The sequence below is a fragment of the Eretmochelys imbricata genome, chromosome 5 (assembly GCF_965152235.1).
Source record: "Eretmochelys imbricata isolate rEreImb1 chromosome 5, rEreImb1.hap1, whole genome shotgun sequence".
NCBI lineage: Eukaryota > Metazoa > Chordata > Testudines > Cheloniidae > Eretmochelys > Eretmochelys imbricata.
In genome coordinates this window covers 60,891,308-60,919,175 of record NC_135576.1, presented here as the reverse complement: position 1 = coordinate 60,919,175, position 27,868 = coordinate 60,891,308, and the positions used below count along the sequence as shown (strand labels likewise).

The 27,868-nt window shown below is 39.7% G+C and overlaps 1 protein-coding gene across 1 annotated transcript in view; it reads left to right on the top strand.

The window, feature by feature from the left end:
• Positions 1-27,868, top strand: part of MCTP1 (multiple C2 and transmembrane domain containing 1) — a 440,685-nt gene that overhangs the window by 158,601 nt on the left and 254,216 nt on the right. The window contains exon 2 of the mRNA XM_077816331.1: positions 19,070-19,184. Within this exon, the coding sequence (XP_077672457.1) occupies positions 19,070-19,184 (115 nt within the window). The remainder of the gene's footprint in view (positions 1-19,069; positions 19,185-27,868) is intronic.

The following is a 27,868-nucleotide window of genomic DNA, read 5'->3' as shown; positions in this document are numbered from 1 at the left end:
TAGCATGTTTGACTTCTACCTTTTTATACCGGACTGGAACTATTCACATTGGCAAGCTTGTAACCACATATCTGGTCAGCATTACAGAACATATCTTTTTTTCTACCGATCCTTTTGCTGTGTGAGATCATTTCTATGGTATGTGTGATCTCACACATGAATTCTGTATGGGAAACATGCTAAATAGTAAAATGAATGTTTTAACAGGTAAATGTTTGGATCATGTTTATTTTTATGTTTGTTTAAAACCCATACGCCCTACCCATTTTAGGTACTCTCTGTATTCAGCATTTAGAGTTGGAGGAAAAGGCAGTTCTTAGTGTCTTGAGGTGGGGAGATGAGTCATATCCTTTGAAGCTAACTATGAAGCAACAGTATTCACACATCACGTTTTCCCCTCACTTTCATTCTGAGTAGCTGCAGTTCATAGCAGCAAGCAAGTGGTATTTGCAAAGAGGCTGTTGCTGCCAGCTGGAGGTGAACAGTATTGCTTAGCTGTTTCATCTCAAAAGGGCTAGTTGTAGATGTGCAGGTACCTTTTGTAAAGCAAAAGATGTTCTGTTCTCTCCTGTTCCACTATGCTAGATAGTTGCAAGCTGAAAACTGGAGAAACTTTGCCATTTGAGTACAATCAGGTAAGAATGTTTTTGGCTGATCTTTGTGAAGTGTACCATGCTCTAGTGACTTGCACTAGATCACATCTTGTTTTTAAATCAATTCTGTATAATATTGTATACCAAGTAATACTATGTTCTTTTTCTTACACAAATAGCAAAGGCTCTCTCATCTGTTATTTTGAAATCCAAGTAGTTTTAAAGATACTTTTTTTATGGAAAATGGTTAAATAGATTTTTTTTTTTGTGAAAACTATACATTCCCTTAAATATGCGCATGTTGTTGAGTCAGAAAAATGAATGTATTTCTCAAGTTCAGAATGCTGAAGGTGGGAAGGAATAGCACTCATCTATATTAACAAATACATCACTTTAACATGTATTGTTTCTCCCTTTCAAGCATCATGTATGTTTATAGATTAGGAACTATGAAACTGAGGTTTTTTTTGTCATCCTACAGTGTGTGTTTGTCATCATGCAGTTAGAGATCTAGTCAGAAAATAAAACTGATGAAATTCCACCCTTGATATGCTCATATTAAGATCTCCATATTAACAGGAACTCTTGTTTATCGACTTACCAATTGAGTTATTTATTTTTAAAATATAGTTAAGATCATTAGCTCACTTCCTCAGGTGCTGTTGAATATACTTGCATACTGCTGAGTACTATATTGATTTTGTAAGGAAAGTGCTTCTAGAATAGCCACTCTTCTTTAGGTTTTTTTCAGTAGCCGTAAACATCAGCCATATATTTACTGAGTTGATTTGATTGTACTGTAGTAGAGTACCTGACTTAACAGAAGACTTTAAATATATTTATAGCTTCCATTTTAAAGAAGCAGTGCTAAAATATTATTCTCTGATATATCATTAGAATCTAAATTTAAAAGTAGTACATAATCATGGTAATCTCTATTAATTAAGATTAGATGTCTTAATTTTATTTTGTAGTATGGAGATTCAGCTATTCAAACTATGACTTTTTTCTAAACTATGGCTATTGAAGGTGAACTTGAGAAAATGATGTGCTACATTTACTATTTCAGAGTAACAGCCGTGTTAGTCTGTATTCGCAAAAAGAAAAGGAGTACTTGTGGCACCTTAAAGACTAACCAATTTATTTGAGCATGAGCTTTCGTGAGCTACAGCTCACTTTGAGCTGTAGCTCACGAAAGCTCATGCTCAAATAAATTGGTTAGTCTCTAAGGTGCCACAAGTACTCCTTTTCTTTTTGCATTTACTATTGTGTGTGTATATGTATGTGTGTGTATATATATATATAATATTTTTTTTTGTCACCTTTGAAATGGAGGAAGTTCCTCGGTTTTGGACTTTTCACAGGCATAAACATGACATCTGTCTGTAGATACTGATCGAGTTATGCTTTGTGTGCAGTGCTTATGATACAACTAGCAATGTAATCCTGCACTCTTCAGGCAAATCAGAGGCCTTCTGTGTTTTAAGTTTGTTCTAATTTGTTTAGAAATCTAGTTACCACAGAAATTGATTAGCACTAAATGTGTCAGGGGCTATGGTTTTCAGGTTACTGAACAGTGATGAGGAAATGCACATACGAGTTTTGTATTTAACTGGCACATGAAGGTGATTCTAGGATCTCAAACTTCATTTTGGGGAAAAGTGTATTTTAAAAAAAATTCATATGCTTTTCCATGGATTTTGAAGCCCTTAGATATTTGTTTTATATAAGCCTTTAGATATTTGTTTTATACTGCAGCTCTTGGCTTGGAAATCTATAAAATCTGTTAGCTAGTTCCTTGCAGTCCATCTGCCCCTCACACATACCTATAACTTCCCAATAATCTTTTTAGCCAAAACGGGGCTGTATTTGGCTAAAACATGTATTTGGCCTCATGTGACCCCAGAGAATCTGTCACCTAACAATTCCAGAGAAAAAAAATTGTTTCTTGAGTGTTGAATTTTACCTTGAGTCTTGTTTTGAAGACACCATCTCTTGGATTTACGAGTTATATGTGATACTGTGTATGAAAAAGTCTGCAACTAGGCTTTCATAGTGTATGATGTACATTAAAACCATACTAGTCTTTTTCTGAGGTAAGTGAAACGTGAACACTGATCATGTTCTATGTTCAGATGTATTTTCTCTCTTGTATTCTGTGAACTTATTGGAAGTACTATGGCTCAAATGAATCCTGATTTGTTTTGTTGAAAATGCTTGGTAGAACCAAATATTCCCACAGTGGTTATTTTATTGATGAAATCAGCAGTGTTGAAACAGACAGTGATCATTCTGTTGATTTTGCTAAAAACTAAAGCTCTTGGCTGTTTAACTACTTGCTTTTTGCCTGAACACATGTGACATATTGTACATCTATCAAGAAAGCATATTAAATGGGTATATAAACATATGAAATATGTCTTGCTATACCACTGAAAAGAATGTGTCTGCCTTCAGAAAGAGTGGCCTTGGGCACTGGTGAACACTGGCAACATCGGGGCGGGTGGAGGAGGGTTAAATTAACAGCATGCACGGACACTACAATATATGCTTTCTCTAGCTTGTTCAAAAATGTTCAGCATTTATGCATATCTTGAGCACACTATAGTCTTATACAGAAAAAAAAATGCAGACAATAAACTACTTTTGAATCATTAGTTGCAATAGTGTTCTACCAGATCCAGCCAGAACTAGCAAACTGGCGACAAGAGAACAGATTTAACCATATGCCAGCTTTTATAATAAAGTTATTGTTTATTCTGAGCTTCAAAAGAAAACAGCTATATGACCTCTCCTTGTCTACTCTTGCCTACGCTTGTGTCAGACTGTAGGAAACATGCAGTTAGGTGCTGCAGTGAAAGGCAAACTGTGTCCGTACTCACTGTGGTGTGTAGCTACAGGCATCAGTGAAGGGCTCCAGCAGGGATTAGGGGGAAGCAGGGACTTTCCCTTCTGCCTCCTGCTGCTGGCATCTTTCACTGTGGTGGGGAAAGGCTCTGGCAGCAGGCCACTACACTGCTAAAAATAACATTGTAAACATGGGAGGCACTACTTGAGGGTCCTGTCCTGTCCTGTCCTGTCCTGTCCTGTCCTGAATCCTATGCCCTACTCTACTCATGTGAGCACTGACTCAGTACACTGCTACTTGTACCAGTGCTAGCTGGGTGTTCAGTGTCTGTACTCTGCATGGCACTGTAAGATAAATATAAGAGAAATGATCTGTAATATATTTTAAATTGTTAGCCTCCAAGAGGTTTCTCATGATTTGCTACTGTCAAGTTCCTTCCCCACTCTGAACTCTAGGGTACAGATGTGGGGACCTGCATGAAAACCCCCTAAGCTTATTTTTACTAGCTTAGGTTAAAACTTCCCCAAGATACAAACTATTTTACCTTTTGCCCTTGGACTTTATTGCTGCCACCACCAAGCATCTCACAAATATATAACCGGGAAAGAGCCTGCTTGGAAACGTCTTTTCCCCCAGAATCCCCCCAAACCCTACACCCCCTTTCCTGGGGAAGGCTTGATAAAAATCCTCACCAATTTGCATAGGTGAACACAGACCCAAACCCTTGGATCTTAAGAACAATGAAAAAAGCAATCAGGTTCTTAAAAGAAGAATTTTAATTGAAGAAAAAAAGTAAAAGAATTACCTCTGTAAAATCAGGATGGTAAATACCTTACAGGGTAATCAGATTCAAAACATAGAGAATCCCTCTAGGCAAAACCTTAAGTTACAAAAAGAAACAAAAACAGGAATATACATTCCATTCAGCACATCTTATTTTATCAGCCATTGAAACAAAACCAAATCTAGTGCATATCTAGCTAGTTTACTTACTAAGTTCTAAGACTCCATTCCTTTTCTGTTCCTGGCAAAAGCATCACACAGACAGAGAGAACCTTTGTTTCTCCCCCACCTCCAGCTTTGAAAGTATCTTGTCTCCTCATTGGTCATTTTGGTCAGGTGCCAGCGAGGTTATCCTAGCTTCTTAACCCTTTACAGGTGAAAGGGTTTTTCCTCTGGCCAGGAGGGATTTTAAAGGTGTTTACCCTTCCCTTTATATTTATGATGGCTACCATGTTGAATATTTACGCTATTTCTTGTGATAACTTATGAACTTCTGTATTACTTTTAAAAAAAGTTGTTTAATTTATAAGTAGCCAGTGGGTATTTAGATTAACAGAAAGGACCATAATGCCAGCCCTCTGCACAACACGCATATGGGATGAATAAGCCTAATAACTTTTACAACGAGCTGAATAATCTGATAAAAAATATTGCCTCAGGAATGTTTTGCAGAGTGTTTGTTCATTTGCTAATAAAGGGTGGGGCCACTCTTTCTAATTTTATTTTTAGAATGGATAAAACTATCAGAAAACCAATAGTAGTTGCCCCAAATTTGTTTGAGGGGGGAGCATGGGGGCCTAATTGGCATGCTCCTTTCTTCTCTCTGACCCCACTAAAAGGTGTCTTATGAACATTTGCTCAGCTTTCTCCTGTTAAATGGACACGACAGGGTAGATGGGGAATTAAACTGCGGAGATATGGACCCAGCAACCTCTGGCAGACTAGCAGGAAAATACCAATAGGATTTAATAATGACCTGGTTGCTGCTATTCCCATTCTGCATTAACTGTTTCCTTTTTAAAGGGGTTTAACCCATGTGGGGAAGCTTTTATGAAAACCATGCTGCTGTGAGAAACGAGGTAACTCTGGGCAAAGAGCAGAGAGATGATCCGCTCATTAGGAAGGCCCAGTCGAAAAGGGACCCTGGCGGCTGTGCTGACTGGGCTGCTAAAAGTCTGGTAGGCCACAGCAGCCAGCTCTACGCAGCTCCCAGATGCAGCCAGCCTGTGCCTCTGGCTGCTAGGTGCAGAGACGGCCAGGGGTGCTCCACACAGGCACTGTCCCGAGCGCCAACTCCGTAGCTCCCATTGGCCAGGAACCGTGGTCAGTGGGAGGTGTGGGAGCGGTGCCTGTGGATAAGGGCAGCGCACGGAGCCCCCTGACCACTCCTGCACCTAGGAGCCAGAGGGACATGCCAGCCACTTCTGGGAGCCACAGGAGGTAAGTGCTGCGCAGAACCTTCCCTCCCCCCCTCGACACAGCAGAGGGTCTTCGATTGCTGCTAGGGCCCCGGACTGGGATGCAGTGGAGTGGATGGGCCTGCATCCCCCCTGCCACCCACCTTGCAGGTGGCAGTCTCCCCCTCCCCCTGGTTGCTAAAACTAGGGCCTGGGCTTTTATACTGAACTATTTGCTCAGCTCCTGTCTGAGGGCCTGAGCCCCTGACTGTTTCTTTGCTGACCCGCCCTGACCCAGGGCCTGGGCTTATATCGAATCACTTGCGGGACCCAGCCTGAAGGTCTGGGCCATAGACTGGGTATTCCCCAACCCAGCAGAGCGTATAGTGAGGCAGTGTGGTGTCCTACCACCCTGCCGAGGGACGAGCCCCGGTTGAGTTCCCTTACACACGGTGGAGAATGCGAGCACGAGCCCTTGACCCCTGTGAGAAGGGACCTGGGTGGGGAGGGGAGCACTTGGGGTTGGGGAGGACTATGGCATTAAAAGATACTTTTCCAGAGATCCGATATTTTGGAGTGGTGATTGATTCCGGGCTGTATAATGTATGCATCTCTAAGGAAAGGAGACAATAATTCTGTCAACTGCTCTTCTGAAGCTCATGTTCTTCTGCGACTATTATGCATGCTAGTATCCTGCTCAGGCATTTTAACTTGGACACAATATTTCATGAGGCCTCTTAAGAAATTTCACTTTTCTCTTTCACTTACCACCATCTTCTGGCAGCTAGCGGGACGCTAATTTCATGCAAGGTACATGTGGTTTTTTATCTTGATGGATGTCTCCCATCCTAACTCTATCCACCACAGAAGTGGTAACAGTCCTGATAATTAGCACAGAGTTGGTGGCCTCACTGGTCAATTTGAGTCTGATGTTATGCACTTGGTCAGTTTAGAAATCAGCCATGCGTAGAAGCTCAGGACAAGAATGTCTTGCTTAAGTCACTCAAGATCAGTGAGGAAACAGATAACTGGAGCCATAGCAGCTTCCTAACAAAAATGATTATATTACTTTGGTATAAATGGTCACTGCTCTGTGTAGGGCTATTAACAAAATAACTTGCTAGAAAACAATGGAAAACAATAGTTTTAAGGCTTACAGCAAGAGGTACAGTAGAGGAAAGGGTACTCAGCATGACAGGATTTTAAATTTTGGTGCATGAAAAATGTCTTTAGCTACACTAATCTATAGAATCACCTGATATGACAGATTTCTAGGATACTCATTTTTTATATTTAATTTTAGATGGTGGGAATTGTTTTCTAGTGGTAAAACTCATCACAATCTTAACAGTTAGATACAAAATTTGTGCCTCTATGTCAATGCAGATGTAAAATAACATTGAAGAATTGTGTTGTCTGATGGGTCAATAATTGTGGTGGAGCTATCTGGGAAAACCACCACAGATCTAGATAATTTTTATTTGCCAAACAGGATCACAATAAATATCATTATGCTTCCACTAACTGGTGTCCATAAAACACAAATTCTTAATGTCATTTCATATTTTTAATAATTTAAAGGAATGATTATCAATTATAATTTTATATTTCTTATTCAGAAGTTCTATTTTTCTCTTGATGCTCTTGTGTTGCTGGGATCTGAGAGCGGGAGGTGGCCCATGTTCCATACAGAAGTGCCTCTTTTTGGCACGGCTGAGAGACTCGCATCAGATGCGAGAATAAAGATTATAGCAGTTTTGAAACTACCACTGGGACATGGCTCTGCACCACACTTTGCCCAGGTTGCGTTCAAATGCTCTGTGTGCTGCCCAACAAGACTGCAACATCAGGAGTGATACACAATGAAAACTTGTTGGGCCAGGCCTGATTGGCAATTTTTCTACCCCAGTTTTACACTTGTATAAATCCATTGATTTGAACAAAATGTAGAATCACACCTAGTACAGAATTCAAAAAGCAAAATTATCTGTGACAATGGTGATGGAAATACAATGGAGCGAGCTTCACTCCAGGTGAGTATGGAGTCAATGAAGAGAATAGGAAAATACTAAAGTAGGTTAACTTTTTTTTTTCTCCCTTTGTCCTGGAATAATATTTAACAGGGCTCACCTATTACAATACAATGTTTTATGTACTAAAGTTTTGTTGCATCTTCACAAGTTTTAGAACTTTGCCTTCATCCTCATGCCTGGATGTGCCAGAATCACAACTCAGACACCCTTTTGGGTCTTGCTGAGTAACGTAATTAGCAGGTTTGTTCTCATTAGTCGCTTAGGCATCCTGCAAACATGCACATGCTTAATTACATGCATGTGAGTAGCTTCACTAGCTTCAGTTGGGTTACCCACATATGTCAGTTTAAGCACATGTATAACTGTGAAGCCCATCATTAAGTCTATATGACATGAGCTCCTATGTGCCTGATCCACATAGTAAGCGACTTTGAACTATAGAAGCTTATGCTCTGAACCCTGAGGTTTCAGGTTCAATTTCTTGTGATGACCAAGGGGATGATTATTACATTTGCAGGATCATGACCACAATTTGCAATCTTTATGTAAGCTTGTGTAAATTGTAATAGATGAAAAATAATGTAGTATAAAGGGAAAGCCTGTGTAAAGAGAAATAGATATGTAAATTGCAGCGAGGCTTTGAAAAAAATGCCTGTCAAAATTATGCATAATTTTATCATGACATAGAGATGAAATATGGTGCATTTAAATAGAGATATTGGAATGTAAAAGAAAAACATTCCTTAGGTTGTCAGGAATAGCAAAGAAAATAAAGATGTAAAGCTCCTACTTGAAATATGGATGTAGAACAGGCTGTTCCAATACATGTCAGGGCCAGCAGATAAAAAGATATGTGAACTTTGGACTACCCTCTTGAAATAAATAGCTAAACTTAATTTGCTATAGAGTGTTGAAAGAACAGTAATTTACTTTCTGTTCAAGACAAGATAGGTGTGATGCAGAGCTAACATTTTTTTATTACATTGTTGTTATCCCAAATGATTAAGGTTGACAAGCAGATAGAATATTTAAATATGAATCTCACTAGTTTGTAGAACTCATCCAAACAGATATAGCTTAATTGCTGAAAGTGGAAAGCTGCCCTTCTGATGATAGACCCATAGGAGGTCTAAAGATAACACAAAAGGAAGCTATATTAAAAAGAATAAGGAAGGTTGAAATCTCTTATATAAGAGACATTGCACATGCCTGGAGTTGAGAAAGTAAATGTTCTGTATAGCTGAGTATAGAAGTGACCTGAATATGACTAGGGAAACATTAATTTCTGAATCTTGAAGGTCTCCCAGTAATCTCAACAATTTTCGACATTGAAGATCTTTCTGTCAAAACAGTGGAAGAAAAATTACCCAAAGAGAAAAAATCCTGATATTTTACAATTAATTTTCTGTTGGGTTAATAAAATTACTTAATATGACAGCTGTTGACCTCTGTAATTATCCACTTGTTGGTCTCTGTGGAACAGCATATAAGTAGTTATAATGGGCTGTTTATGGGTAGTGAAGAAATCTATTTATTTATTAAACTGTCTGCACTTCAGCAGAGCTCCAGTCTCAGCCACAGGCCATCTATGCCTGTCTCAAGAAGTGTTTGGTTTTAAAAGCTAGCTATAATAGAGTTTTGGGGCCTGCTCATGCTCCCCTTTGCTCCTTCAACTTCCAAATCAGGCTTTTGTTATATGAGGTGCCTGTGCAAAAGGAAAACTACCTTTGTGAGTGTAAACAGCTGAAATAACTGTCTGCAGCCTAGAAGAATGAAATTAGATTACATTCTTTTATAATAAACATTTGAATTTTGTAGAGTCAGGAGGAAAAAGAATTTAGAAATTGAATTTAGAGATAGATGGGGTATATTATTCATGTAGTTCTCATTGATTTTGAAAGTTGCCACCATATTTGGGAGTAAAACTTCCTTCCTTCCTTCCTTATGCTAATGTTGTAAAGCAGCAGTTGTAAATGTTAATATTTTAGGAAAATTAAAATAACTGATACTCTGACTGCAAGCTTTTGCAGGATTAGTTTATCTTCCAACAGTTGGTCATGTTGACATGCATAAACATTCACAGAATCAGGACCCCAGTTTAAGTTATACTTTTATCTTTGTTTAACTATCCAGCCAGTTTAAAAATGTAAAGATTTTGTGATTTAAAATTTGGTGGCTTTTTTTTCCCCCATTTTAAACTTGGTAGGTGTCCCTCCATGCTCTTCCCTACTCTCCAAAGCTAACCCTGAATCACAAAGAACTATTTGGAAAAAGTGTAATGGATAGTAAAACTGTAGCCAATATCTTCATTTTAGGTTTTAATTAAAAGTGCAAAATTGCAAACACTGACAGACTGAAAGTGCATTGATTCATTATAAGAAACTTGGGTAGCAAATTTATTTCTTGTTTTGTCTGTAATAATGGAACTGTAGGGTCATGATTTAGAGGTGATTTAAGCAAAACACGTATCGAAAATCAGGTCAGTCCATTAAAATTATTCCCTTGCTCTTGAGATAAATTGACTAAAAATATTAAAAAAAAAAAAAAATTGTCCATAAGGGAAGGCTACAGTTTACATTTCATCAGTATGACTTTAAATTCCTGTTAAAATTCAAATTTGCCACTTCAATATCTCTGGTAATTGCATTTGCTTTGTTTCTTTATATTCATGCCAGTTTTAGCAAGATTAGAGGTCAGGAAGTGTGCTCACTGGTCCCAGAAGCTTGATGCTGTGGATGTTTTGGCTGGCTGGCTGGAAGAAAAGGGATTATTTATTGCCCCTTTTAAGGGGTTCCTCTACAATGAAGGCAGAGCAGGAGTAGGAGGGGGAAGGTTTATAGGGATGGCAAAGGGAAGAGCAGGAAGCAGCTGAACCAGGTCGGGTGGAGGGGATAGGAAGTGCACAGCCCTTCCTGCTCACCAGAAGAGGGAAGTATTTGTATTCCATATAGCCCTGAAGAAATCCCTCTTTGACATGGATAAAGCTGGTGGAAGCACACACCTACCCATGAAATCTAAATAAGGATTGGGATTCCTCATGACTTGCTGAGGGCAACACACTAGTAGCCCTTTTTCCTGAGGGGCTGGGAAGGAATTTTTCCCTTGCTGACAGATTGGCTGAAGAGGGTGTCTCCCCCGCCTTCTGGGACCCAGTGAGGTAGTGCATGGGGGTTAGGTTCTAATGTCACAATTTAATATGTAAAACTCATGGCAGATGTCCAGTGCAGGTACTCATTATGGAAGGGGTACGGTTACGAAAGAAAATGGATTAAAAAGCATTTGAAAGAAATAATCTCTTAAAGGAGCTGAGGAAGTGGGGTTGGGGCACCTACATCTGGGGCAGTAGGGACGTGACCCTCCCCCGCGCCCCCTCTTCTTTTTGAGCTGCCCATTAAGGGAGCTGAGGAAGGGGGAATTATGTGGAGGTGATTAAGGAAATGTGGATGACCTGTACTGTGCAATTTATTGCCAGGTACACCCAGTATTTTAAGAGAATGATGTTGCAACCTCACTAAACCACATGCATTGCCATCTGTTTTTCTTCCAGTATGGCCAGACCATTGTGATATGATTTTTCACCCCACATCTACTAAAAGTTATGTAACTAACCAGAGTAAAAAAAAGTCAGTCTTCATCAGTTCAAAATGACATTGACTTCCCCAGCACATCTTCTTTAAAAATATAGATATAATTTTTAGAGCCACATCCTGCAACCATGCATGTGACTTTGACTTTCAGAAAATGGAAATTAAAAGAGCATAAACTAGACCAGACAATATGTAAGGTAAATTAGGAGGGCTAAAATGGAATTTGAAGAGTAAGTAGCTAAAAGTACAAAAACAAATAAATTCTTTACATTTATCAGAAATGGGAAGCCTGAGAGAAAATCACTGTGTTCTTCTAATCTGAGGCGCTACAAGATTTCTTTGCATCAGTGTCTACCACAGAGAATGCTGGAAATACATACCCCAAACCTGCTATTATCTGATGATAATAACAAGGCATTATTGGGGATTGAGGCGCCAAAAGAAGAGGTGCTGGAAAAAATTGATAAATTTAAAAAGCACCAAGTCTTGGCTCACATGGTGCATATATAAATCTCACGCATCCAACAGAAAGATCATACACTATTCTTCCCTGTCCATCATACATATTCATCTACTGATTTCTATCTAATCTCAGGGCAGGTAGTCCAATCTGTGTTCAGTTACTCCACAATACAATGGTGATCTCTGACATGCACCCATTATTCTACAATTTACCCCCTACACACTGGGCAAGAAACAAAATAAATGGAAGTTTACTATTTTAGTAATCTTAGACCCCCATTTCAAGTTGCTTATAAAGAAGGAAACTGATCTCTCCTTGGAAACCAATGAGCCCTCAGTTCCCTATAGCAAGCTTCGATGGGAAACTTTAAAAGTCTTTCTTAGAGGCAGAATTGTTATTTTTGCTGTGGCTAAAGAAAGGAGTATGCTCAAAATCCTTCCCCAGAATTCTTATGCAGACTGACCAGAAAAAGGTATGTGCTCAATAAGATGAATGTGGCCCCAGCAGAGTTTGTGCTTTTTTTTCGATTAAGACAAGACTTCTCGGAGTTGAGGGAAAAGGCAGGTTGTACACAAATGGCAGCTAGAGGAATTGTTTCAGCAATCTGAAATGAGCATAATAAACAGTTCTTTAATTTTTATAAAAGTCCATGCAATTCTGATTCTGCCCCTTCACAGAAAGCCCTGGACATTTTCTTTGCTAAAATACAAGTGCCCCAACTCTCTGAGGTTCAGCTGGAGAACTTGGATGCCCCATTTGCATCATCCAAGCTTGCCAGTGCCCGAAGTCCATGAAATTAAGGAAGGCTCCTGCCACAAATCTTGAGCTTCAGATTCATAGCAGAGATGGAGAGCTTTGTAGACACAAAGAGTTCTTTCAGAAATAGTTCACAGGTTATAGTCCAATGTTTAGCTTCAGGGCAGGATTCAGTCCTTATGACTTAGGCTTCCCCTGCATGAAACCTCAAGTAGATCTAAGGTGACTGGATTAGGACCCAAGCCATTTTTTATACAGTTTCAGGCTGCCTTTGACAGGTTGGAGTTCCTCGGCGAACAATAGACACTCATTTTCTAAGTATTGCTGGTTATTATTCACACAGATTAACATAAGGCAATTGCCTGTTTTTTCTACCGTTCACAGATGATTTGCTATACATTTCAAAGAGATGAATGCAGTGATATCCTATCTTAACAGTTCATTTAAATGTTGTCCTTTTGATCTCTGAATTAACAGAATACAGGATAGACAGGGACTGTTTGATTACATATTGGCATATTGACTGTTTGATTACATAGTTGACCTCTACCAATATATATATGTAAATACACAAAAACACAAACATTATCTGTGGTGGCAGAGCTCCTTCTCCACCTTAGTAGGTTCCACCCTTCCTCTTAGTATGGACTGGGGGATTCCTCTTTCTCTAGGAATTTCCTCAAGTCCCTGGGTTTACTGTCCCCACCTTGTCTGAGATGGGGTTCCTCCCAGCCTCCCTCACAGGGGATGGGGAGGAGAGCTTCTTAGTCTCTGGTAGCTCCTTCAGACATAGTGGAGGCAGGCCAGACACCCAGTTCAGTCTCTCCCCTCCGGCGGGGTCTCTTCCCTCAAACCTCTGGGGCCCAGAAGGGCTGTATACCCTGTTTCCCCTGCTCTTCACCTCTGTACCTGTGAGGTCTCTCTCCTGGTGTCTCCCCTACAGCTTCTATTACATGCACCTATCTGACTGGAGGAGAGGCCTTTAACAGGTTATGGCAGGCCCTTGACTGGGCCCAGGTGTCCTAATTAACCTGGAGTAACCCCTGTTTAATTACCAGAGGAAAAGAGACCTGCTTATCCTGGGGCTAATATACCTGCCTTTGACCATCTTTCATTCAGGATGAATGCTAAAAGTGACTGTTCACAAACCTCAGTGATGTGAGCCTTGTTTCGCAAGAATGACAAGTTGCTAATGTGCAGAAGGGATGTGTGATCTGTCTTGCTTCTCATGCATGTTATTATATGTTAATGACTTGTTGGGTAGCTAAAATTGTAAGGTACTAGAATTGATATAAATGTGTACAGGGTCCTTTTGCAATAAAACTGGTTATGGCTTGATCCAAGTGTTTAACAATTGGGGCTGTTGACTCTGACCATACATCACTGATAGAATGTGGACTTTCAGAGGGTGAAACTACAAGTCTTAACCAAAGTGTAACTTACAGTAAACCTGGCAGCTATACACTATGTTCATTTATAATAGGTATTTTATATATTGGAGTGTCAACATTTTTAAATTAAATGTTTTACATTTAAAAAAAATCACTCTTATAGTTGTCTGGCCTGACCCTGTAACACTACCCGTATGTTTTTAAGGGTTGAATTTGAGTCATTTGTCCTGCAGGATACTTAACCCTTTCTGGTCATGCGTCACACCAATATATATCCAGATCAGGTTGGGATTGGCTATAGGCTGCATGACTTGGATAACTTATGGCTGTTAGTAGTTATAATAGTGGCTTTTAGCCTTAGATGTAGAAAAGATAGTGAACTGTGAATACATTATATACAGTCCAGAGTTTTGGTTTGGGGCTCAGTTTTAGTGAATGGGTTAACTTCTATATAAGGGCCCTATGTCTTGTCTCTTAGCCAATGGCATCATTTCAGACTCATTTAACCTCCCCAGAGGCACCTCTTCTGTGTGCAGTCTGGCTGTAATGTCTGCAGAGATCATCATACATCCTACCCAAATATTCAGAGTATTAACAATGGTCCATTGGCATATAATTTGATGCTATAGACAGATGATGCTCTTTTGTTGATGATAAATCACAATCTCCAATCTTTTAGCATTAATCCAAAATTTTTCTCACTTTCAGACTACAGATTTAACTTGGAGAAGTTGCATCTACTTGTGATCTCCAAGTTCCTTTTTATCAGAGTTTTCTCTCAGTGATAGGTTTGAAACCTTTTAATACTTTTTAATCCTTAACTTTGTATTTCCCATTTTTTATGGCTAGTTTATTGATCACAGCAACCTTAACTAATGCTAACTAAACTTTTTTGCTTGTGAATTTAGACAAAACAGTAAAATTATGCGCTTTTAGAACATGTAAGAAAATCCATTTAAAAATGTCACAAGTCAGTAACAGGTTATAACTGAAGATCCATTTATTTTAGATTTAGACTACTGAAAAATGTACTGCCGGTTTAGACCTTTAACTGAAAATTAAAGCAGCACTCTCACTGATTTGATGAAAGCACTGATCAATGGAGTTTAATGCAATGTCTACTAACCATAAAATGCTGTTATCATTGATATCTCTCCCCTGATTTTTTAATCAGACATCTTCTTTTCATCATGCTCATGTTTCTATAAGCTACAACTTTAATAGTATTTCAGAGTTCTGTGGCAATGGTGGTTGTATTAGCTAAATAAACTGTTTTCTTTTGAGACAAAAATTCATCCACATTTTCATTGTGAATTAAGTTGGATCCAAGAACTGTAATATCATTTAGCTAACAAGATTATTCCTAAATAGAATGAGACAAACTACCAGCCTAACAAAGTAATTTCAAAGTAAAGTATACCGCTGAAAAGTAGTTGTTCAAGCATTGTTTCCCTTAAAGGATTTCTAGTTATAGAGCTTAAACACTTAATGATTAATATCTTCTGTTTCATAGAATGTGTAAAGGCCTTCTGCTATCTGTCATTCCAATGTTTTTATTTGACTTCATAGTGAAGATAATATTGTATTTCAGGACCCTCACTACATTCTAGGATGTTAGAGAAGAAGACAAAATTTTCCTTCAGAGTCTCTGCTTCAGATGTCTTGGCTTTATCTTCCAGTACTAACTTAAAGGAATGGCAGATGTCACAATAAAGATATAGATCTGGTTCTGGGGTATCTATTCTGGATACTTGTATGGAAGAAAATATTTCCCACTTCAGGAGACAAGGTGGAGTGTGTGAGTTTTAAGAAATTATTTTTGAAGCTATTAACCAGTACATTCAGAGAAGCTTTTAGTCTCTGAAGGACACTTCCCAGGTTTCTTGGTGTAAATTGACACTGCCTGATTTGTGTTTTTTATGTATGCAATAGATGGCATGAGGTCTGAAAGCTGCCTTTCAACCATTAAATGCTGACTTTCATTTTGGCTACAGTGTTATAGGCTATGATGGCCCTGAATACAGAGGGAGCAACTTATTTGGATATAAATTTTAGTAAGACGCAAGATATAAAATAGTGGACTAAAACAAATCCCTAAATGTAAGTGTAAAATCCCTGTAAACCACATCAACAGCAAGTTTTAATCCCTGGGTATTATTTCCAGTTTTGTCTGGAACGCTTATGCTATGAAGTGTTTGGTAATCTGTTGGTCATAAAGTTTGTCTTAACGTTTTTTCCAAAGACAGCAGCCTTTCAGTGATCCTTATGTACAAATAGTCATTTTCTGGGTGCTATTTTTTGTTATATTTGTTAAAGATAATTGGAAAGGTGATTCATTTGATAGTCATATCTATAGTTTGTCTCCATTTTTAATCATTTAGTTGAATAAGCACCACTCCTAATGCAGAGATAGTGGCTTGACATTCTACTACTTACTGTTTGCAGTGTTGTTGTAACCATGTTGGTCCCAGGGTATTAGAGACACAAGGTGGATGAGGTAATATATTTTACTGGACCAACTTCTGTGGGTGAAAGAGACAAGCTTTTGAGCTCACAGAGAGCTCTTCTTCAGGTGAGACCTGAACAAATGAGTTGCCAAATTCTGTACCAGCCTTGGTTTCTAGATGTCCTGTGTCTCCTATTTAACCTGGGATGCTCCTGATTTTGTTTGTTCTCACACAGGCTCTCTCCATTGCCAGGCGAAACTTTGCTAGTCTCTATGGTCTTGGCTAGGTTACTCAAGTCTATGGTAGAGTGTCTCACCCCCACGTCCTATTAGACCTCATAGTGTAGCAGTTATGCCTCACACCCCCTTTTTGGCCGTGGGAGGGGCTTTCATACTGGATTGTTTTAGTTTTGGAAAATAATCCTATTCCTGAAGAAAGGCACTGGAATTCTGCTGCTAGGAGCTTTATGACTCAATGGCTTACACCCTCCCCGACCAGAGAAGTTGGTACTATCTTCACCAGCCCTTCCATTTGTTTCCCCTAATCAACTAACATCACCACAATCTTCTCTATATTGAGTCTGTCCGTTAATTCTTATCCATGTCCCATTTGTATCCACATACTGGGCAAGGCAATTGACTGTCTTGGCTGGATCAAGTGCTCGTGAGGAGATGGGAGCTGTGGTGCTTTCAGCATGTTGATGACACCCAGCTCTGTCGTCTTAATACCGTCAGTGGCTCCATATGCTTATGGAAAGGAAGAGTTATTTCAGAATCAAATGGTTACACATGAGTTTCACTTTGTTTTGCTTTTCAAATTTATAGTGTTTACTGGACTATGTCATTAGGTAAAACGTAATTTTAATTTGGTTTATTCATTTGAATTTCTGATCAATGTCAAGAGTTTTACTGGCAAATTATCAAAGTAGTATAACATTTTTTAACTTTGGTGTAAAAAAATCCCGTAAGAATTTATAGCAGAGTTTTAATGCTAAAATCTTAAACTAGGAATTAGTTTTCTCTCTACCTACTTAACCTGCAGCTACCAGCCACAAGAGTTCTGCAGAAACAACAACATTTTTATCCATTAACTACTTCATTGGATCCATAAAATATAAAAGGTCAAGATTAAGGCTTTAATATATGTGGGAATTTACTAGTTCTTGAAATAATCAGGAGCTTCCAGGAACTGAGCTATAGCTATTCACCTGAATAACAAAAGAAAAATAGTCTTTCCCATATCTATCGGAACAAAACAAATTATGAAAAAATGGACAGAATAAAATAAAGTTTAGAGTAAAAATGGGAAAAGAAGGAAAAATATTGTTTATTTCAAAGGCTGATTACACAGAGGGCTAGACTGTTGCCAGTGACAATCATTGCAGCATTAATCATCCCAAATGAAATGAGGTGGGCTATAATCTTGCTCTCCCTGGCTGGCTGGTGATAGAGAGGGGACCATGGTAAGCCATCCTTGAGGATTTTAGTTTTCTCAGGTGTGGAAGCTTCTGTTATAAGGAGCAGATGTTGGTGTCTGAGGAACTTAACATTGGTTTCTGTTTGGTTTGGTTTGTTCTCTAAGTAGCAGAAACCCAGTGTAAGTGGGAATATTCTAATGTGAAATTGGAATCCATTTATCTGCCAAAATTTTTTTTTGAGGGGTTAGCAATTTTTAACTGTTAAGATAATTCTTCTATAGACCAACTTCTGATCCCATACCTATGTAACACCATAGGCTTCAGTGGAGTTATTTCTGATTTACACCAAGGAAAGTGAAATTAGAATTATGCTCCATGAATTTTATTTTATAACCGATACAACATATCACTTTTAGCTGTAAATAAAATAAAATTTGCAAATGCTATGAAAATATAGCCAGGGTCTCTGCTTTCAGAATGATTGTATATTTTCTGGGAAGCTGTCCCCTGGATGGTGTAATTAGAGAGAACTTGTTGGAATTCAGACAAGGTGAAGATGGAATGGCATGGAGAACATCTGTAGTTCCTATACTGATATTTCTAGAGTCTATTTGTTGAAATGCCATGGACATCAATGGTGTTATATGAATAATACTAAAAGTTTGGTCAGAGTGTTCCTTCAATACTTTGTGTATGAATGCTTCCGTTCCTTTCCTGTCCTCTTATTCCCTTCAGATCCCCCTTTCTTATTTTGGCAAACAACTCTGGTGCATAGCCGTGGTAGCACCGGCAGTGATAGGAGACATGCCAAGGATGTTTCCACTGGTTTTGGTGGTGTTGATTAAGCTGGGCCGCTACTGTGGCTACGCTGCTGCTTATATTCGCATTAGTTCAATGAGAGATAGTGTGAGTATGTGTATGCAAGATGGGAATTTCACCCCTGGCTAGTAGTGTAGACATAGGCTAAGAGTTTGCTAATAATAATAATGTGTTAGGAATTAGCCAGCTGGGCTTTCACTAACAATGATTAGGTCAAGCATTTTGTCTGCTGCTGAAGTCATCACTACTGTGACATACATCACCTGTTCTGCACCAGTCCGGATTTGGGGGGAAGTTCAGAGCTCTCTTCAGGAATGTATCTGCCTGGCTCCACTCCATTAGACCACAAACCTGTAATTGACTCCATGTGAGTGGATATTGGTGCTCCTTTGAGGAGTTCCACTGAATTCAGAGGGATTCTTTGTGGGCTTGGGGTTCTGCAGGATTGCAACCTTAGTTATAGGATGTATTTTTTTGTTCTTTATTCTGCCATATGTATTATATAGCTATTTTTTTTGGGTTTTTTGCCTTTCAGAGAACCAATACAACTGGAACTAGTAATGCAGATTTTCCCTTGGGTGATCCCGGAATGTACCAGTTGGACATTACATTAAAAAGGGGTCAAAATTTAGCAGCGCGGGATCGTGGAGGTAAGAATATGCTGATAAATGTGGTTTTGTATGTGTCGTGTAAGTTATGCTTTTGGTAGACAGTTGTCATAAATATAAAGGGAAGGGTAAACCCCTTTGAAATCCCTCCTGGCCAAGGGAAAGCTCCTCTCACCTGTAAAGGGTTAAGAAGCTAAAGGTAACCTCGCTGGCACCTGACCAAAATGACCAATGAGGAGACAAGATACTTTCAAAAGCTGGGAGGAGGGAGAGAAACAAAGGGTCTGTGTCTGTCTGTATGCTGGGTCTTGGCCAGGGATAGACCAGGAATGGAGTCTTAGAACTTTTAGTAAGTAATCTAGCTACGTATGTGTTAGATTATGATTTCTTTAAATGGCTGAGAAAAGAATTGTGCTGAATAGAATAACTATTTCTGTCTGTGTATCTTTTTTGTAACTTAAGGTTTTGCCTAGAGGGGTTCTCTATGTTTTTTTAATCTAATTACCCTGTAAGATATCTACCATCCTGATTTTACAGGGGGGATTTCTTTATTTCTATTTACTTCTATTTTTTATTAAAAGTCTTGTAAAAAACTGAATGCTTTTTCATTGTTCTCAGATCCAAGGGTTTGGGTCTGTGGTCACCTATGCAAATTGGTGAGGCTTTTTATCCAACATTTCCCAGGAAAGGGGGGGTGCAAGTGTTGGGAGGATTATTCATTGTTCTTAAGATCCAAGGGTCTGGGTCTGTAGTCACCTAGGCAAATTGGTGAGGCTGTTTACCAAACCTTGTCCAGGAAGTGGGGTGCAAGGTTTTGGGAAGTATTTTGGGGGGAAGGACGCGTCCAAACAGCTCTTCCCCAGTAACCAGTATTAGTTTGGTGGTGGTAGCGGCCAGTCCAAGGACAATGGGTGGAATATTTTGTACCTTGGGGAAGTTTTGACCTAAGCTGGTAAAGATAAGCTTAGGAGGTTTTCCATGCAGGTCCCCACATCTGTACCCTAGAGTTCAGAGTGGGGGAGGAACCTTGACAACAGTAAAGAGATCTATGCTTCAAGCAGAAGGTAATCATCATTCACCTTCTTTCTGCAAGTAGAAGGTTGCATTTTTAGGATAGCATTAATATTTTCAGGAATATTTGATAAAGATATGGCTCATGCAGTTTAATTTAAAATGAAAATGAGAAAAATATTTGCATGTATGCTAAAAAGTTAGCCCCTATCTGCCCCTTCTTCTCGCCCAGCTTGTGTCATCTGTCTATGTAGCAGCACTGCTGGACTGAGCCACCTGCCTCTCAGCAGCAGTGGGGACCAGAAGTGATCTTTGCTCCTTATTGAAAGGCCAGATCTGAAGTGCCATGTAGGAGCACAACAGCAATGGCTCTCATTCTGAAGACGCTTTGGACCAGAGATGGTCCAAGCATTGATAGGTGTGGGGGAGAAGAGGAACCATTAGGGTGAGGTGGTCAGCAATTAAGGATGCCTGGGTGGCGATAGCTAGAAAATGAGGAGAGAGAACATGTAGAAGGTGAAGAATAGTCCCCCCCCCCACTTCCTCATTCTCATACATGAGTGTAGGACCAGTGGCTTTGTCCTGCTTAGCTGGTATCTGTAAAGGAGCCACTGCTGGGAACCACCAAGATATCTAATAACATCCAATGGAAGACTCTCAAACAGGCAGGCTCAGCCCTGCCCCTTTGAGTCCTACTGGCTTGAGGTGGCACTCATGCATCTTTCATAGCCTCTGTTCTCAGATGAAACTCATTGGCTTAAGGCACTTCAACTCAAAAGTTGTTCTGCTCCGTTCCAGCAAACAGACCTGTCAGCTCAAGCCTCTGAGAAGTATTTCTCTCCTGATGGTGCTTACCTGTTTCTGCCATAGCCCAGCAATACTCAGATACCTGAAGGAAGTCCCCATTCCCTGCCACTACCTCAGACCCCAGTGGCAACCTCAGAAGCAACAGCAAACTCCCTTTGTATGGCCAATGGAATGAGTCGGTCCCCCTACTTGCAGTCTTCCTACCTCTTTCTTCCCCCTCCATTCAGGAAGGCGCTAAAGATGTACTGTTTCATTTGACCTATTGTGGCCCTTGTGCCATTTTATAGTACTTCCTTCACAAGAGGAAGAAAATGTAAAACACCTTGAAAAGAAATCAGGTCAAAGAACCTTCTTGCTTGGTGGAGGGTGAGATTTCCTTCTCCAGATCTTTTGGGGAGGAAACTTATCCCAGTGAGAAAACAGATTCTTTGAGCCAGTTTTGCTCCTGAAGATAATTAGTATTCTGAGGGGGCGCTTCTCAAAAATCAGGATGTCTAAAGTTAGTTCTTCCTTTTCAATGCATCCTTCTTTCAATCATCCATCCTTCCTCTCCAAGAGTTCCTCACCTAGAAATAATGATCTGAAAGTATTATCCCCCAAGATAATTTTAAAAAGAGTCTGGCTTCCCACCTCAACAGGGAGTCCATCACAGCTTAGTGAGGTAACCTCCTGATTAAGTTTAATAAAAACTAAGAACAGGGAAATCAGCAATATTATTCACAGTTACAATGATCTATGGCACAGATAAACAATGAAAATGATACATAAATATACAATATATGTCAGGAACCACACTCTCTCAGTTAAACTAGATAGAAAATTCTTTACACTTACATCAGAGGAAAAAGTCATATCTGATAAACTTTACTTTTAGTAGATGAGTAAACCATGTCATATAGCAGCCATCCTGTTAGAGTGGAGCTGTTGTTGTAATTTGCCTCCTCATCCAATTGGCTGCCCACTTAACTAACTCAAAACCAGGAAACAAAACACTCAAGTTCACCAGGGTACAGAGAAGATCAAGGTTGTGTTGCAGTGCTGAGAGGAATCCAGCAGCAGACTATTTGGATGGGGCAAACAATGTTTTGCCCAATTCCTGTTTGAAATACCCTATTATTATTTTTATTAATTATTTATATTACGATAGTGCCTGGAAGTTCCATTCAAGATTGAACTCCATGGTGTTCAGCTAAGAGACAACCCCTCCCTAAAAAGATTACCGTCTAAATAGTCAACACGCACAAGTATGGGAAGGGAAACTGAGGTACAGAGAGATGAATTGACTTGCCTAAAGCCACACAGCAGTTTTGTGGTAGAGCAAAGGACTCCCAATTCCTAAATCGGTGCCCTGTCTGCAGTATCATATTACTCTCTCGTCCCACGGGGACACTTAGACGTGGGTGCAGTCATGTTTAAGTCTTCTAGATAAGGAGGTGGGTCTTTTCCTTAGCATTCTCAGGAGAAAACAGGGTTAGATTTACTTCTCTTTTCATCTCCTTCTAATCATATCAGTGATGAGCATAGTAGGTAGCTGCATCAGTTGTGGGAGGAAAATAGTAAGTAAGAAGCTCTTAACACCAAATGAGCAATCGCTATCCTTTCAAATTACTGTTGTTCTAGGGTCTTTCTCATGTTGCTTGTCTGACTCATTTCAAGATAAGAAGTCTGAATTTCTAGGTGGGATTTGGGGCAGGGTCCGGCATCCTGGCAGGATCAGGAGGGTGTCCGACCAAAATGATTGGACTTGTAGTCCATCTCAGCAGAGGAATAATATTTGCTTTTGGCCACTAGTCGAGCCAGGAGCTCATTTGTTTCCTGAGTCTCCTTACAGGGCTGCCCACTGGTTGTTTGTCTTGTTGCTTTTTATAATGTTGGCACCTTGCATTGAAATCTGCTAACTAGGACCCCACTCCCCCCAACTTGTTCGTAGTCCTATTGACTTCCTTGAGATTTTTGCATGGGTGCAGGGTTCTGTGTTCCCAGATTTTGACAAAGGACTGGCACCTATATTTAAGACTTTTTAAAGTATACATTTTTGTCCCAATATAACTTATTGCAATGATATAACCTACTGCAGTGAAAATATTGCATTAGTAAGAGAAAGTAGTAGAACGAATGTGGGAATTTTATCCTATTTAACATTTTATAATTACTTAAACTGTAACATACCTCTGTGATGCACAGTGTAAAGCTGGCATGCTTTTCAGTGTTTGTAGATGGCTTCTGTTGCTCACTATCCCTGCTCAGAATTGGATGGAAATCTGCCTTTTCATAGTGATTTATTCAATTAAACGGTTCTAGAACAAAATCTGGTCCTGTGGATTTGCTACATTCCTGTAACACATCTTAGGGGAGAATCCATATGGTATTTAGATATCCAGATCAATGGCCTGATTTTTTGGAGCTGCAGAGTATTCAGTGCTCATGCTCACTACCTCTAAAATATCAACCTATTTATTGTAATTAGTGTCTAATCTTAGGCACTCAAGTTAGAAAATTTTGGCCTTTATCCACAGGAAATTTTTGATCCTTCCTGCCTCAGGCCTTCCTCTACTCAAAGAAAAAAATCTTGACTTCTGGTGATAAGAATAGAGGAAAAGGCCAGTTTTCATCTAGATGAATGGATACATGGCTGGATAGATATGGAAAAAATATTTTTTCCAATGAACACAGTATTGAAACATACAATTAAATGCTTTTTAATCCTTTTAAAAAATGTTATTTGCGTGCCTGATTAGATTTACTGCCTGATTTTCAGCCCACAATATGTTTATCGCATTCAGATATAGAGATCACTAAGTACCTAAATTCACAATACGCTAAAACAGGATAATTACAAATCTGAAAATTATTTGCCATATTAAATGCTTATGAACTGTTTATAGAATAAAAGGTAGAAGGCTTTTCCATTTTTTTCATGAGTATGTCAGTTTCATGGTAGGTGTTGCATTTATTCCACCGAGCTACTTTTTTGTTATAAAACTTGGGTGAAATCTGGGCTCCATTGAAGTCAATGGTAAAATTACATTGACTTCATTGGGGCCAGAATTTCACCCCTTACAGCTGTAGCTATCAAATGTATAACTTTCTATAAAAAAAATTGTAATGTGAATAAAACAGTACAATTCTCCTTTACTAATTGGTAGGAAGATTGTCACTGAAGGATCTTTGTGTGAGTTTTGCTATTAAATTTTTAAAAAAACCAGTTGAAACAGATGGTGATGTATAATGAGCATAGATTTCCATCATCATCTGGATAATTGAATTAATAATGTGGTATGGATTTCATTTCACACGGAAACTGCTTTTTGGTCTTCAATTAAAACAGGAAATAGTCTTGTTTTAAATTCACTGTCCAGTTACCACTTAGACACAACAAAGTATAGCCTCTTAGGGGACCCTGTTTGTAGTTTTCAAAAGACACCTCCCATTTAAAAACAAACGAGATACAAATTTTGAAGAAATTCTAACGTAATCTTGATATAATATGGAACAATGTTTCCTAGCATGGAGCATCAGTAAAAAAAAATTTTGTCAACTTCTACCACTCATAATTACATTGAATACTATATTACTGTACAAGAAGCTCTGTTATTCTGAAGTAGCTCCGCTATTCTCAGTGCAGTATGTGCTTACACGTAATGCATTATTACTTGATGTGAGTCAGAGTAAGAGTCTGGCCCTCTGAAAACATTTCCTCCAATAATGTGATTCAGTTATTTTTGTATTTTCCCATTGGAGTTGTTGGCGGAATTAAATTGATCTTGTGTAATGGCAGCAGAGAGAGTAAATGAGTGATGTAACCCATTCCTATTCAAATATTTTTAAACATTAATATGAGGTTGCTGCTGCTGCCACTTAGTTGGTGAATCCCCCTTTATCTTCTTTAATCATTAACAGGAAGTGCTGCCTCATAGACTCATAGATATTAAGGTCAGAAGGGACCATTATGATAATCTAGTCTGACTTCCTGCACAACGCAGGCCACAGAATCTCACCCACCCACTCCTGCAATAAACCTCTCACCTATGTCTGAGCTATTGAAATCCTCAAATCATTGTTTTAAAGACTTCAAGGTGCAGAGAATCCTCCAGCAAGTGACCTGTGTCCCATGCTACAGAGGAAGGCGAAAACCCCCCAGGGCCTCTTCCAATCTGCCCTGGAGGAAAATTCCTTCCTGACTCCAAATATGGCAGCTAAACCCTGAGCATGTGAGCAAGATTCACCAGCGAGATACCCAGGAAAGAATTCTCTGATCCTACCCCATCTAACATCCCATCACAGGCCATTGGGCCTATTTACCATGAATAGTTAAAGATCAATTAATTGCCAAAATCATGTTATCCCATCATACCATCTCCTCCATAAGCTTATCAAGTTTAATCTTGAAGCCAGATAGGTCTTTTGCCCCCACTGCTTCCCTTGGAAGTCTATTCCAGAACTTGACTCCTCTGCTGGTTAGAAACCTTCATCTAATTTCAAGTCTAAACTTCCTGATGGCCAGTTTATATCCATTTGTTCTTGTGTCCACATTGGTACTGAGCTTAAATAATTCCTCTCCCTCTCCGGTATTTATCCCTCTGATATATTTATAGAGAGCAATCATATGTACCCTCAACCTTCTTTTGGTTAGGCTAAACAAGCCAAGCTCCTTGAGTCTCCTTTCATAAGACAGGTTTTCCATTCCTCGGATCATCCTAGTAGCCCTTCTCTGTACCTGTTCAAGTTTGAATTCATCTTTCTTGAACATGGGAGACCAGAACTGCACACAGTATTCTAGATGAGGTCTCACCAGTGCCTTGTATAACGGTACTAACACCTCCTTATCTCTACTGGAAATACCTCTCCTGGTGCATCCCAAGACCGCATTAGCTTTTTTTGATGGCCATATCACATTGGCGGCTCATAGTCATCCTGTGGGCAACCAATACTCCAAGGTCCTTCTCCTCTTCCATTACTACTAATTGATGCATCCCCAGCTTATAACAAAAATTCTTGTTATTAATCCCTAAATGCATGACCTTACACTTCTCACTATTAAATTTCATCCTATTATTATTACTCCAGTTTACAAGGTCATCCAGATCCTCCTGTATGATATCCTGGTCCTTCTCTAAATTGGCAATACCTCCCAGCTTTTTGTGCCAAGGTCAGTAATAAAAAGATTAAATAAGATTGGTCCCAAAACCGATCCCTGAGGAACTCCACTCGTAAACTCCCTTCAGCCTGACAATTCACCTTTCAGTATGACCCGCTATAGTCTCCCTTTTAACCAATTTCTGATCCACCTTTCAATTTTCATATTGATCCCCATCTTTTCCAATTTAACTAACAATTCCCCATGTGGCACCGTATCAAATGCCTTACTGAAATCTAGGTAAATTAGATCCACTGCCTTTCCTTTGTCTAAAAAAATCTGTTACTTTCTCAAAAAAGGAGATCAGGTTGGTTTGGCACGCTCTACCTTTTGTAAAACCATGTTGTATTTTGTCCCAATTACTATTGTCCTCAATGTCCTTAACTACTTTCTCCTTCAAAAATTTTTTTCAAGACCTTGCATACTACAGATGCCAAACTAACAAGCCTGTAGTTACCCGGATCACTTTTTTTTTCCTTTCTTAAAAATAGGAACTATGTTAGCCTCCAGAAGAGTTTTCTAACAGCACATATGGTTACATGAGAGGGAAAATGGAGAACTGAATTCAGGGCAATTTTTAGTTAGTTATGCTAGATAGTATTAGTGGCTGCCAGCAAGTGTCACTTTGATCTCTGGGCAATCACAGGCCTAACTGAAGCTATTGAGCATGCTAGCTATCTTTCATTCAGGCCCAATGAAAGAACAATTAAATGCCCCTTGGTTTAGTGATAGCTGAAATAATAGAAGCCACCTCTGAAGGCACTGGAAGGCCTGAGCAACATCTAAGTAAGGAAGAATAAAAAAGGGTTTTCCTGGGACTGATTGCAAGTGAAGAATAAGGTTGCCAGGTGTTCGGTTTTTAAACGGAATGTCCAGTCGGAAAGGGACCCTAGCGGCTCTGGTCAGCACTGCTGACCAGGTTGTTAAAAGTCTGGTCAGTGGGGCAAGCCCCTGCCCAGCCCTGAGCCCCCTCCTGCAACCAAACTCTCTCTCCTAGACACCACACCCCCTCTGGTACTCCAACCCCTTGCCCCAGCTTGGAACGCCCTCTGGCACCCAATTCCCTCCCAGAGCCCGCAGCTGCACCCTAACTCTCTGCCCCAGTCCAGAGCCCCCTCCCATACCCTTAACCCCTCATCCCTGGTCCCACCCCAGAGCCCACACCCCCACCTGGAGCCCTCCCCACCCTCCTACACCCCAGCCCAGTGAAAAGGAGCTAGTGAGGGAGGAGGGGTGAATGGAGTGAGTGGCTCAATGTGGTTCAGCTGTGTGTGTCAGAAGAAGAAAGCATTCAGAAATCTATAATAAAGCCAGCTAAATCAGCTGGTAGCATAGCCATGAGAAGGAGCAGAGATGAAACTCCGTGGAGCACAGCACTAGCTGGAAAACAGACTTGGATTTACAAACAAGGAAACCTGTTGTTCCTACTGTGTTCAGGGAAACAGAACCTATATAAAATTTTTTTTAAAGAAATAGGATTGCATCAAAGAAATAACTGACTTCATCAGTTTTTTCTTGTAATGGCAATCACCCAGCAAGGAATGGAATGTTGGTTAGCTGGTTGGACCAAGGGGCAACAATAGTTTTAAAAACAAAAATTGTTGTGCGGGCAGAGGAGTAGTCTGGGTGAGCAAACCAGAAACAGATAGGGGGAATAGGATATGCGCTCATATGCTGAGATAGAGGAGAAAGTAAAGGTGGAAGAAATAGCTCTAATGGGAGCTAAACATAATCACAGAACTGGAAGGGACCCCGAGAGGTCACCTAGTTC